General features: G+C 53.4%; 1 protein-coding gene across 4 annotated transcripts in view; it reads left to right on the top strand.

The window, feature by feature from the left end:
* The first annotated feature begins 2,346 nt into the window (after positions 1-2,346).
* Positions 2,347-13,961, top strand: part of BCL11B (BCL11 transcription factor B) — a 92,699-nt gene continuing 81,084 nt past the window's right edge. For all 4 annotated transcript variants that reach the window (XM_074868753.1, XM_074868751.1, XM_074868752.1 and 1 more), the window contains exon 1: positions 2,347-3,212. In XM_074868753.1, coding sequence (XP_074724854.1) covers positions 3,155-3,212 — 58 coding nt within the window. In that variant the 5' untranslated portion in view covers positions 2,347-3,154. The remainder of the gene's footprint in view (positions 3,213-13,961) is intronic.

Below are 13,961 nucleotides of genomic sequence, written 5' to 3'. Positions count from 1 at the left end.
AGGCAGCCGGGGCGCCCGCCTGGTCAATCATTGCCGGCCCTTATCTCCTGCTCCCTGTGCCCACTGGAAGACACTGGTTAATCAACAGATGATGCCCAGTAACTTCGCGATAAGCTGCGCTCCGAAGGGGTGCAGCTTCCTGCAGCGTGCTGAGAAACGACCGCCGCCGCTGCGAGCCGGACTTTGCACCCCCGAGGGTGTCAAGCGACACCCCACCCCCCACCCGTGACCGCGGCCGCAGCCTCGCGGAGTGGCCCCGGGGCCGGCCGGGCTTTGCACGGCGGGCACAGACACACAAAGCCCCTCGGCCTCGCCAGCCGGGAGCAGAGGAGGGACCAGAGTGGGGGCGAGGAGCGAGAGCAGCCCCCATCCCTACTGACCTGCCCGGGCACCCCTCCCCGCGGGTGCGGAGACCAGCGGAGGGAAGCCCCTTCCCTCCCCGCCCCCGGCATCCCGACTCCCGGCCCCGCCGGCTGGGCCAGCGCTGCCCCGCAGGGCCGGCCCCGGGGCACCCCCTGCCCTCCCCTGCCCGGCGGCGCGGAGCCCCTGCCATCACCACGCTTGTTTTTGTTCGCAGGACCCTGCAAAACTGAACCAAAACACACACGGCGAAGAATCGAAACAGCTTAAGCGCCGTTAAATGTCTTTGACGTGTTTGCCGTGCGTTAATAGAGGCGGAGGGCTGAGCCAGGGCAGAGGAGGGCACTGCCGGGCTGGCCCGGCGCCCACCGCCCGGCCTGGGAGCTGGGGGAGGGCGCGCCTGCCCTCGGCGTGCCGTCGGGCCGGGCTCCGGGGGGCCGGGGGCTGGCAGCGCCGAAATGCGAGCTGTGAGCGGGCGGACGGGTGTGGGGAGGAAAAGGCAGATTTGCTGGAGGAGGCGAGAGCGATGCTGTTTAGCCAAATTCGACTCAAAGCTGATTAAGGGCACCGAGATGAATTCTGCTCCCCCCCCCCCCCCAAGGGCTCTCATGCCATTTAATAAAAAAAAAAAAAATTCATTTAACGTGGAAAGTAAATGACACGAGTGCAAAGCGGCTCTTCTGGCGTGCTCCGGGTGGAGGCTGGGTTTCTTGGGTTTCTGCTCCATCTGCCTTGCAGCCCCCAGCCCTCCCCCTCTCCCCATTCTCCTCGCCCTGTCCAGACCTGGTGCTGAAAAGCTGTTTGCACCGAACAATTTCCTTGTCTGGAGAGAGCGGGGGGGGGGGGGGGGGGGGGGGGGGGAAATGGCAGGAGACGGGCTGGGAGAGTGGAGGTAGAGGGGAAAAAGTTGGTTTCCAAGAATCTCCCAAGTTAGAAGCGCACGCAGTTGCGGGCATTTACCTGCGTGTGAAATAGGAGGACAAGTGCACTGAGATGCGGTCCCTGGGAGCTCGGCGTCTCTCGATTCGTGGCTGAGACTTAATTCCTCCGAGGAAAAATCCTCTCTGCCAGGATTTTAAGGGAAGGGGGGTAGGGGGGTGGGAGAAGAAGGTCGGAGCGTGTGTGCGTGTGCGGATCGGGTGTGCGCGCGTGTCCCGCTACCATCACACTTCGGGTAGGGAGAGAGGAGGGAGAAAAGAAAAAAAAAAAAAAATCCTCTCCCCAACCCACACAGATATTTGTGTTGTTGTAAAACTGTTTGAAAGAAATGCAAGGGGAACGAGGAGCTGCCGCGGCGCCTGGAAGGAAGAGCAGCCCGAGCCCCCTCGGGAGCGGCCGCTCCCGGGCGCGGACGGCGGGGCGGGGAGCACGACCCAGCGCCGAGCCCGGACGGCGGAGACCGGCCGCCGCAATGAGTAACGGCGAGGCGGCGGCACCGGCGGGCAGCGCCCGCAGCCTCCCGCCCGCCCGCCCGCGCCTCCCCCGGCCGCCGGCCGCGGAGCCCGGCGCGGCTCAGCGCGGCCCCCGGCAGCCGCCCCCACCCCAGCCGCCCTCTCCGCGGCCGGCGCCGGGCTCGGGGAAGTTTGGCCGTGCGGGAGGATGGGGATTTATTCCTTCGACCCCCCCCCCGCCCCCCCTCCCCGCCCGCCGCTCCGCGGGGCCGCCGGCACTCCGCGTACAAAGCAGCGCTGCAGCAAGCCCGGAGCGCGCCCCAGCCCTGCATGTGCTTTAGTTTGTGTGCGGGTGTGGGTGCGCGGGTGCGGGTGTGGGTGCGGGTGTGTGTGTGTGTGTGTGTGTGTGTGCGAGTGGCGTTTCTTGTTCTCTTGCAGGGTACAATGTTAAAAAGCCACCGCTAGTCGCCCCCAGTGCTCCTACTCTCTGGGTCTTTTTGTCTCTAGTGCAGATTAAACGTCACGTCCGCACTTGAACTTGAATTTTATCCCATTGTACAGAGGCAGCCCCAGCCATAGAGAGACAGAGCGCTCCCAGAGAACCAGGACTCCGCCATCTTCACATTGCAATATATAATAGTAATAGCCAGCACCAGCCCAGCTGCACTGGGGGCTTCCTTCCTTCCAGTCCCAGTGCCAGGCGAGGGGGGAAGAGTGCAAAGTGGTGCAGGAGCACTGGCAATCCAAAAGCACCAGGGCAAAGCAGTGCCACTTGAACTGGGAAAGAGGAGACACAGTTTTGGCTACCCCTTTTCAAAAAAATTCTCTCTATATATCTACCCAGCAAGGGTCAATCTCTGAAAAACATTTTTTTTTTTTTGGCAATTTTTGCGTGTGGGGGCAATCCCAATTCTAGTACTTTTCTTGATATTCCTGCTTTTTTTTTTTTCTTTTTTCAATTTTTATTTTTTTTTTCTTTTTTTACCCTCCTGGTGGAAAAGCGCACTTGCCAATTTGCCAAGCACTCTGGAAAGAGGGAAAGAGAAAAGTGTCACTGGCGGTGCATATCCTCCTAAGTTCAAGAAGAGATCTGGAAGTCCAAGTGGCAGAAGCAGTGGAGAAAAGACAGAGTGTGTGAAAGAGAAAAAAAAGAGCGAGAAAGAGCTTTTCATGATGATGATGATGATGATTTTTAATTGAGAGGGATCCCATCCAGTGCACCACAGCAGCAACAAAAAGGAGGCTTTTTTTTTTTTCCTTTTTAATTTTTTTTTTTTTGAAAGAAGAACTCGGTAAAGAAGAAGAAGAAAGAGGAAAAAAAAGGAGGAGGAGGATCGACCCCCCAACACATCCCCCCAAACCAGTGCAGCTCTCCAGGCGATGCCAGTGTAAATGCCAGGGCAATGTCCCGTCGCAAGCAGGGAAACCCGCAGCACTTGTCACAAAGAGAGATTATCACACGTAAGTTTGAACTTGGAACCAGACCGAGCCGAAATCGAGGAGCAAAATTAGGGAAGGGGAGGAAGCGGTTGGGGGGGGGGGGGGGCGGGGGGGGGGGGGGGGGGAGACTCCAGGAGCAACCAAAGCTGGTAAATGACTTCAGAGAGAGGGAGAGGAGAAGGGAATTAAAGAGGGGAGGGGGGTGTGTGGCTAGGGGGGATGGGCTGGGGGTGGAGGGGGGGAGAAGCCCGAAGTTTGCTGCGCGTTTTCGCAGCGGTGCGGAGGTGAGGCGGGCAGGCAGGCGGCGTGCAGCGGGCAGAGCGCGGCGCGGCGGGGGGCGGCGGGGGCTCCCCCGGGCAGCGGGTGCGTGTGCGGGGGGCGGCGGAGCGGGGCGCGCCGCTCCGGGCCGGGCCGGGTCGGGCCACCCCGCCGGGGCTCCGCCGCTCGCCCCCGGCCCCCCGCTCCTCGGTCCCGGCTCCGGAGGCAGCGCGGAGCGGTGGGAAAAGTTGGCCGAGCGCCTTGCCTCGGCGTGACGGCCGGGCCGGGGCGGGGGGATCAAGGTGGGCAGCGAGGGGGGGGAGAAGGCCGGGGGGCACTGCACGGGAAGCACATGGATGCGGGGGGCCGCACGGGGCAGCGCGGGCCGGCAGCGGCAGGCGCCGAGCGCACCCCCCCCCCCCCCAGCCGCCGGGACGCAGGGCAGGTAGATGGGCAGGCTGCACCCTGCCCGCCCCAGGTGCATCGCCGGCGGGGCGATAACTCTCCTCCAAAGCGGGGGCTGGGGGGGAGGCAGGACCAGCTCGGTTGGGGCTAGAGGCAGGGGCTGCAGGGGGGCCGGGGGCGGGCGGGGGTGTCTGTCGGTGGCGGGGGGCGCGGGGAGAGCCGAGGCGGGGGATGGGACTGGGGGGCACTAGATGCGGGCCGGGCAGCGGCACCGCCTCCGGTGCCGGGGCAGGAGCGGCGGCTGCACTTTGCCGAAGCTCTCATTGTGAAATGAAAACACACACATATTCCCCCCCCCCCCCAAAAAAAAAAAAGGGAAGGGAAGGATAAAACGGGGGGAAGGAAGGAGGCGCCCCCTCCTCCAGCTCCAGCATCCCCCCTCCTCTTCGTTCTCACCCTAAAGCCCCGGGAGAGGGGCGAGCGCCTGCAGGCAGAGTCGGGGGCCGGTCCCCGCGCCAGGCGCTCCGCCGCTCCCGTCCCCGCGGGGCTTGTGCCGCGGGGGGCGGGGGGGGGGGGGCGGTGTGGAGTTGGGAGGGGGGGGGGCGCTTCCCGGGGCGAGGGCCCCTAGCGCTCCCCGCTGCTCCTCCGCCACCGGAGCACGAGGAGGGTGGGGGGTGTCAGGGGGGTCCCCATTTCCCCCCTATAGCATCGGACCCGTTTGGGGGGGGGCTGGTAGAAAATGCCCGGCGCGCCGTGGTGAGGTTTGGGGGGCGGAGGCCGGGATGGGGTCCCGCGACCCGCCGGGAAGGCCGGCCGGACACCACCACCCCCCACCCCCCCAAGACGGGTCCGCAAGTTGCTGTGCTGCGGGGGGCGGCGGCGCGCACAGAGCCAGCCCGGGGCTGAGCCTGAGCCGCGGCGGATCCGAATATTTATGTTGAGATTTTAAAGAATTTAAATAAATAAATAAAATATTCCCCCGGCTTCTCTCCCCTCCCCTGAAAGCCAAGAATAGGAGCCATCTGCCAGGAGCATTTGGTGCTTGCGAGCTCCTCTCTTTCTTTGTTACCGGTGATAAATTTCTGTTTGTAAGATTTCCTTGGGAATCGATATATATGTGTGTATATAATTTTTCCACCTCTTGTGAGATTTTTTTCTTTTCGTAGCGGAGGGTTGTGGGGGGACGGCTTGGATCCCGAAATTTCAATTTCTTTCGCTCTGTCTTTCCTCCTTTTTTTAAAATTTTTTTTTTTGGTGTGCGCCTTTATTTTTTAACCCGTTCCTCCCCCCCCCCCCCACCCCACCCCCCCCCCCGCCCATCAGCTGGTGAAACACAAATGAAGATGCATCTGGTATTCAGCGCTTTCTGGGGGGGGGGGTGTGTTTGCTTTTAATTCATTGTTATTTTGGAGTCAGATTTGCATCACCATAAAAGGTGGATTGCCCCCCTCCTCAACTCCCTCCCCTTCGTTAATTGCATTTTTGTTTTTAGCCATCCGCTTTGGAAAATGCGTTTCCCTTTTTTGTTGGTGGCTTATTTTTTTTCCTTTTTTTTTTTTTTTTAAGAAAAAGCATCAACAACCTAACCCCTCTAAATCGCCCCGTGCAATTTCTCCCACTTCTTTTCTGTCTCAATTGCGAGGAGATGTGGGGTGTTGAAAGGGGGTGTGCGGAAAATCTGGTTTGTTGCGCACGTCTGAATTTGTTTAAAGGGGTGAAACATTTCTTTTCTCGTTGCTGTTGCTGCTGGGGGGGGAGGTGGGGTGGAGAAGAGAGCCAGGTAGGTTTGTTCTTCCAATTTGATCTCCTTTTCTGATCGCTTTACTTGAAAGTAAATAATGAGGCAGGAGAGCATGAAAAGGTGCCGAGGAGCTGGGTGTACAATGGGTTTAGCGGGGAGGCTGGGGAGGAATGGAGAGCAGAGCGGTACGCAGCTTCCCTCCCTCCCCTCTTTCTTGTATTTATCTATCTCTCCATCCTGAGGAAGCTGGCGGAGAAATCAGGCTGCATACTGAACAGTGGCAGAAAAAAACGAAGGTATCCAGGGGAGGAGGGGGTGGGAGCCGGGGGGGGCTGCGGCTGGGGCTGGGGTTGGGGCTGGGGGAGCAGGAAGCGCAGGCATTTCAGCGCACAGGCGCTGAGCCTCAGCTGCAGGCTTGCAGGAGGGGGTTTCGCAATCCCCGCACTCCTCTGGAAGGTGTCATCCGTGGGGGAAAAGCAGCCAGGGAGACTGTCCTCTGTAAGGGGGAGTTTGGAAAGTAGCGGGCAAGGGAATGGGGAACCAAAACACTTACAACAAAATAAAGCCAACCTCGAGCCAAGCCTCCAAAGCCGGGATGAATTGATACCGTTTTCAGAAATTTTGCATTTATGTCATGCTTAGCTTGGGCTTTTTTCCCCCCTCTCTCTCTCCCTTTTTGGCATCTGTCAGGAGAGTTGCATTTCAGGATGGATTGGAGGTCTGTGCCAGGCAAGGAAAGAGAGATTGGGAGAGAGATGGGGAGAGAGAGAGAGAGAGAGAAGGGTTTTCGGACACTGCTCAGCTGGAGTTTATTGGGTTTCATGCTCTTGGTGTTCGGAGAAACGTTTAGATCCTGAGTGTAAGACAAACAAACACAAAAAGCAGAGTGGCTGCAATGTAGTTGTGCTCCAGAGTTGCAGCCTCTCATTAGCACCGTGATCTTTAAGGCTGCAAAACGGAGTGGCCTGCTTGTCCTTGCCAGGCTCACCCAGGCAGCCTTGTAATGGATGCGTGTGCAGGACAAAAAGAGGGGCAACACTTGGAGTGAAAAGAGCAGCTCTGCACCTTTCTTCAGTGGTGGTGGACAGAACAAACTTGGTAGCCAAGCTCACTTAAATGGGTGGACAAAGCAAAAGAGGCGATTGTGTAGAGGAGAGGAGGCTGAGCTGCTCTGTGCAAAGAAACGTTATTTTGGTTTGGTTGAAATTGCTGATTTTCCAGCTTAAGATCTTTTTTTAACTTGAGAAATCTGTTTTCAAACTAGCCCTGCATTTTGCATTTGAAGGAAATGTGAAAGGCGAGAGCATGTGAAAAGCTCGCTTGTAGCAGTTTTGCAGAAGGCGGCAAAGCAAGAACATTTCTGTAGAGCAGCAGCAAAGATTGGGAGGGAAAGGCACAGTAAAATCATACAATTCCAGGTAGAGAACCAGGTTTCCCAAGGAGGCTCTCAGTACCTGGTCAACAGGTTCCCTAGGAAGAGTAATAATTTCCTTTATTGCATTGTATATGCTTGTAGTTATTAAAAATAATAATAAAAAACCCTACGATTTTTTGCATGTCAAAGTTTTGCAAATTGCTTCAAGAAGCTTCTCTTAAAACGCATTTAGGTTTAGTGCAATTAATGCACTTTTCCTACAGAAACCTCCCCACGCCAATGTATTAATCAGCTAATACGAAGAGGATGTAAGCTGTGACCGAAGAATTAAAGAGGAAATTTTTGTTACTTTAGAGATGGCTGACTTTTTCATAAGACCCACATAGTTGTGCACAGAAAAGCTTAACGTGCTTTTAAAAGACATTACATGAGTTGGCTTTAAATAGGACAGGAAAAAAACCGAGGTCGTATGCCGTTGACTTCCAGGTTGCCTTCCATTTGAATATATTTGTATTGGACTTACAAGCTAAAAAAAATACTAGCACATTTTCACAGTTTCTGGTCTTCTGAAATATTTTTTAAAAACTGGTGCAGAGTAACTAGACTGTGGATCTAGGTTGTTCCGTCCTTGTTGGTTGATGTGCTCAGTGGCTTAAATAGATCTACAGCGGGTGAGAAATCATTTTGCATTTTTTTGCTGGTCGGCAGATGCAGAGCATATTTTGTCAGGCTTATCTAAATATTGAGAAATAAAAGTCTTCAGGATTTTACAACCTTGCTGCCTTTAATAGGAATGGTTGGAGCCCTTGTCTTGTGCAAATGTATGTTTCTCTGCAGAACAAAGGGTTGTCTTGTGGCATATTTGACAATAATTATGACTTAGAGGAGTGTGCGCTCGTAGAAGTAGTACAAATTATTGATATCAGTTACCGATTTCAGTTGACACCTCTTCAGCGGCTCTTCCCAGGGCTGAGCTTGCTGCTAGCAAATCCCTTCGCTTCAAAAATGCCTCGCACAAGGTGTTCGCTTCTCTTCCACATTTCCTACCGGGATTGCTTTGCGCTCTGTGTTGTTTATTGATGGAAAATACTTTCCAAAATAAACTTTACTGGCTTTTTCAGTTGCCTCGCAAGCCTGCCTTGTGCCCCCGGCTGGAAGTGGCGGGTGTTGACGACTAGGGGGAGCTCATAGCCTGTATCATGGCCGGGCTGGCTGCGGCCCCGCCGGCGCTGCTGCGCGGGATGCGCTACCCCAGGAAACAGCAGCCGCAGCTCAGACACTGCACGTTGCTGCAAAGTGTTTTCACTGTAAAGTTGTAGTATTGATTTTCATGCGAAGATCTATATAGCGCTAGCTGAGAGGGGCTGCGAGCGAGACAAATCTATTTTTAGCTAAATCATGGCTGATTAATTGACTCGGGCGGACAGGAGTTTTTAATTAAAATTAGTTTTTAACAGTGCCTTTCATTGTCAACATACAGTGTTTAAATTCTCAATTTGTTGTTGTAAGATAGCGATCGGGGTAATGATACCTGTACATGAGAGAGTCTCTGTGCGTGGGGCGGGGGGAAACCCACGGAGATCCGTTTGTTTGTTCCAGTGGATGTAAAAACACATAGCGAGGAAGCTGGAGTTCTAGGGGAAGGTGTGTACAGCAATAAAGCAGACATACACGTACATAATGTGGCGTTGATTACATGTCAGAAAGCCACATGTACCCCCGCCAAGAGGATTTGTTTGATATTAGATAGCTTACTGTACTTTGATCCTCAGGTCCTTGTAGCAAAAAATCTGAGAGTTCCTGCAAATGAAAATAAGCATTTTTTTCCTCGAGAAATAAACACAAAATCACATCTGACATGTAGAAGTTGCTGCTGAGCAGCTCAGAGACTGCTCTGCTGGGCTTGTGCTGTTCTCTGCTGCAGTCGGCTTGCCTGTCGTGGATGGACTTTAGCGGGACGCTTTCTTGCCCAAACATATAATTTCGTGGTGTACACACGGGAAGCTTTGATCAGTGAAAGTTTATTTCACCCAACCTGAGAAACTAATCAAGTTATGGTATTGTTAACATAGCACAAGCATCCTTTTATTTTTAGGGCACAATATGTGGATGGAGGTTATCCCGCGACAGGAAAGCGCGCTTTATTCTAACCTGAAAGAGAAGTAAATTAGGTCAGACAAAAGATCAGGGCTGTCATCAGCTGTACAAAAACCCTTCACTCTTGGGTAGAGGGGGCCAGCAATTTATCTGATGATTTCTCTACTTCATTTAATGTTTGACTTGAGCTAGCTGGAAGCATATAGACAGCAGCCAGCTCATTTGACAGACCGGTAAGCTGAAGAGCAGAGTTCCCCGGGCTGCTGCTGATGCTGGTGTTCCCCAGCCATGGGGAAAACCTTCCCTTCTCCCCTCCCGAAACCTCAGACTTTACCGACTGTTGCTTTCCTTCCATTCCACAACTGTTAACTTTTACCAAGAGAAACAACGACCCCCCTTCTCCTCCTCCCTGTCACCTCTGCCCACCCAGTGCATGCACACCCACGTGCCCCTTCCTCCCGCTCCCTCCTCTGCCTCCCACCCATCCCGCTCCCCAGGTTGAAGCCAGCTGGAGAAGTCTCCCTGTGGAGACCTGCTACCCCAAAATGTCTCTCTGCCTCCTCGCTGGAGCATTTCCTTCTTTTTGGTTGCAGTTCGGTTTCTTCAAGGCTGTGTTGCAGTTGTCGGTTGAATTTGGTGTCCCCTCAGTAGCCTCCAGGGAAGGCACGCAGAAAAATAAATGGGCGCTGGGGGTTACCGCCTGCTTTAAAGTTAGTGATACCATAAAAGCAGTTGGTGAAGCATCAGCATTGGCTGTAGACGGATTTATATATATGTATCTTTTTAATGAGGGAGGGAAAAGACATCAATAACTGCGTGCATTGATAAATGCATGATTCATTCAGCCGCTCTTACTACAGCACCTTCCTCTTTCGTGTTTATTTACTTTCTTAAAATGTATCTGGGCAGGCTGCACACCATTCCTCGGCACCCACGGTTACAGCCTCAGAAGCAGTTGTGTGTTCAGCTCCTGAACATCAGTTAAATTTGCTTGCTGTCTGCCCTCCCTCCTGAAAAGCTGTTGCTTGCTCGGTACTGTAGACCCTTGCTGGAGCTTTAAGTAGCAGCTTCTTTTTTTTTTTTCTTTTTTTTTTTTTTTTTTCAAAGGATATATAAAAAATGCCTAAAGCAGGCTATTCGAAAACAAATTAAAGCAGAGGGACACACTTCATGCGTTGCAGGCACGCGCCAGTAGAAGGGGGTTAGAAGAATATCATCATTTTACTGGCAAAAGTGACACCAGATCGGGGATTTGATTAATGGTGCAGCATTCACAGGGACTTAGTTCTGTATTTTTGACATATGCAAGTCTTTTGTGTAGTTGCCTCAGTGCAAGAAATTCCGCTTTTTTTTTTTTTTTTTTTTTCCTGGAGCAGCTGATAATTTGTGTGTGTGCTGGATATGCCCAAGGTACTTTCCAAAGACTAAGCACTAGACAGCACAGTATAAAAAAGGAATCCAAAGTTAAGGGAGAGGAAAAAAACACACTGGTTTACTTAACTTTTTTATGACCCCTTTTACTAAGCCACTGGAAGAAGCCATAAATTTGCTGAATGTTATAATGAATATGCTCCAATGAAAGTAAAAAAAGCTTAAGAAAATTGTATATGAGCAACAGTGTGCCATACACAATTGAGAAACACAGTCTCTTTTGAGCCTGGTATTTAAGAAAAGAACAGAGCTGTTGTGTGTTTAATACATGTTCAAAACTAATTACTTAATTTTGATCATGCCTTTTAAATCCTTGGGTAAGAATCTGTGCTTCCAACATCCCTTTCTGCGCCAGTTGAAAGCCTGTACCCAAATACAGCTCCTTCTCCTTTTGTGGCACCAAGCGCTCCTTTCTCTCCTTGGTTGTCGTTTAGTTTTAAATAAAACAAACGTATTCACTGGGGAACAAAGAATGCTTTTATATCACATCATCGCATCCCATTTTATCTGCGGAGATTTACAGCTTCTGCAGTCTATAGAAGAGCCTATGCATTTTCCGCTCTCAAAAGCAGTAAATATTTTTTTATGAACGCATAGTTGACTTAAGAGGAGACACGCCACTCCCTTCGCTAACGCTGCACATAGTTTCTGATGAAATAACATCTGACAAACGTTGGAGATTCGCGCGGATCCTGGGATGCTCTTGGCTTTTGTTCCGTTTGGGTCCGGCGCGGTCGCTGTGGCGTCTCCCCGCGCCTGTCCCCGGCCCCCCCGGCGCTGCCCGCCTCGCTCCGCCTCAGGTGCGCGGGAGGCTCCCGCCGCTTTCCCACCCGTTCGCGCTACTTCTGCCGCGGGGCCCCGCCGCGCCGTGCCCCGGGGCCGGCGGCTCCTCCAGCGGGCGGCTGTGCGCGGGGACGCCTGAGGCGGGGCAGCCAAACGGCTCGCAGCCCCCCCCGCCCCCTCCCCCGTTGGCTCCGGACCCCCTCGGTCCCGGTCCCCTCGCCGCCGGTGCCCCGCGGGGCGGCCCGGCGGGCTGAGCCGGGGCGGTGGGCGCCATCCCGCCGCCGCGGGCGGGTGTGGTGGCCAGAGCGCCTCGGCCCGGCCCGGCCCCGGCCCCGGCCCCGGCCCCCGGCGGCGCGGGCTGGCGCGCTGCAGAGGCTCGCGCGGCTCCCGCCGCCTTTGTGCCGTGCGCACGTGCCGGAGGGTCGCTCGGAAAGTGAGGCCGAGCGGCGGCGGGGCACGGCGTGGCTGCGGCCCCCCCCGCCAGGCTGCCGCTTCGGGGCCAGCTCAGCCTCAGACTTTTATCTAGGGAAAAAAAGAACCAACCCCCAAACTACAGACAATTGTTTTTCAGCCCTCAGAAAAATTCAAAATTGGTGGCAGATAAGCGGCGCCTGGTACCGCTGCGTGTGACGCTGCTGCGGTGTGTAGGATAGGCTCAGCTCTGCACCTTGCAGCTGCGGGGAGCTGCGGGGGGCTCTGGAAACGGGTTATTGATAAACTTCGACGGCAAGGAGCCGCATCGCCCGCTTCGAGCAGCGTTAGTCTTTGTGCGGCGAGGATCCTGACACCGATCTCGGTGATAACCCAGCCAGAGAGCGTGTGATACGAGCTATTTCCGTTAAGCATGTTGATGTTACAGTAAATGTGACATGTGGGTGTTGATTGAAGGGACATCATTTTCAGGCCTGCTTTGGGCCAACACCCTGATGAGCGAGTCACTTCTTTGTGCTCACTCCCCAACTAGGCTGAACACTTTCTGGATGTGCCTTCACGACAGCAGCGACTGTGCGTGGAGAGCGGCACGCTCGGTGCGCTGCGGCACGCTTGTGGGCGGCTTCCCGTGCCTGGGCGCCAGGAGCCGTGCCCCCGTGGCAGCCCCTGGGCAGCCCCAGCTCGTCCCAGGGACGGGTGGCCCCAGGGGTAGCCCGTGCTTTGCCCCCCAGGTGGGCACAAGGGTGGGCGGTGGCTGTGGTGGGGTGCTGGGGCAGGTGGGGCACCCAGCAGCACCTCTGCAGGGAAGGCACTGCCAGCGCTCGCCTTAACCACCCCATTATCAATTTGTGCAGAAACCGACTGTGGAGGGGAGGTTTCACATACAGCACTTTGGCCTGACACCAAACCATTTCCTCTTCCCCCCCTTCTCTGCCTCCTTTTGATACTGTGGGACGGGAAAAATAGGGAAAAGAATAGGTTAACAACTTTTAGATCCCTTCTCACCTTGATTCTGCTGTGCAATAAAAAGGCAAGAAAATAAATTACTGCTGCCTGGACTCAGCCTCACCCAAACCCTGTGAACAAGCATCCACGGTTCTGTCCTTTGAGGCCTTGGAAATTATTTTTAGTAAGTCTTATCCACTATTAATGGGTATGATTTTGAGACATCTGACAAGCAGAAAGTAGTTAGCATGTGCATTCGCTTTAATAGTGGGCATGAGGGTATTGTTTGCATGGGGCACATATGCTCTAATGATGTCACCACGCTGAAGTAGAAGTGCTGGTGGTTTTGTGACAGTGGAATTCCTTTATGGAATTAAGGAGTTTGTCCACTGTATTTTGGTGTGGGACGCAGCCAGAGAGCTTGGAGATGCTACTTAGAGTCCAGCCAGCAAGTGTAATGCTTTTCAAAGTAAAGCACATGATTTATATTGTCCGGTTGCCTTAATTTCATGAAGTCATCGGATAAAAAGTGTCACTCACATCCCAATACATTGCCCGTCCCCGACTCGCTGTGCTCCCTAATCATGCAATGTCGAGGCAGTCCTCTTCGGAGGAATCTCTGGGTGCAGGGAAAATGCAGGGCACACCTTAACACACCTGGAAGAACCAGGGCATGAGTCCTGGCTGGAAATAGCTCATTTGCATTTTTTTTCCTTTTCCCACGTAAAGGAGATGAAGTGTTTTCCATTCTCCTTTTTTGTGTGGCTTGATTCCTCCTTCTCAAAAAAATAGAAATTAATTTTAAATAAATACTGGTGAGGAAACACCCTCCTCCCCCTAAACCCAGCTACCAACAAACAGCAATAAAACCACAGAGTTAAATTCAAATAATGTGAAGCGACTCATTTGAAACCCACAGACACAAGTGGAGTCAGAATTTAAGATTGAGACTGGCCTAAATTGCCCCATTGGTATTAAAGGACTCCTTAAACAGCCTAAGATCTTGGCTGTTGTGTTAACCAGGCATGACCCGATGCGTTATGGGCTGGACTTGCAGGCTTTTTTCCCTTTTCCTTTGTGGGTTTTAAATCTCTCCTGTAATGTTACTTGAATGTAGGTTTTTAATGGCTTAATTGAGTTGTCAATAGGAAGCCTTTTCTTTTTTTTATTCTGAGTAAAAAAAAAAAAAAAGGCAAATTGACATGGATAAAATGCGTTTGAAGATCTATTCAGTATTTTGTTTTTCAGTCTTTTATGTCTGTTTTCCATGTCCCGAATAAGGGGATGTAATACAGCTTCTGCA

Source organism: Strix uralensis, chromosome 4, assembly GCF_047716275.1.
Source record: "Strix uralensis isolate ZFMK-TIS-50842 chromosome 4, bStrUra1, whole genome shotgun sequence".
Classification (NCBI taxonomy): domain Eukaryota; kingdom Metazoa; phylum Chordata; class Aves; order Strigiformes; family Strigidae; genus Strix; species Strix uralensis.
The sequence above is the reverse complement of the archived record's forward strand: the minus strand, read 5'-3'. Positions and strand labels throughout refer to the sequence as shown.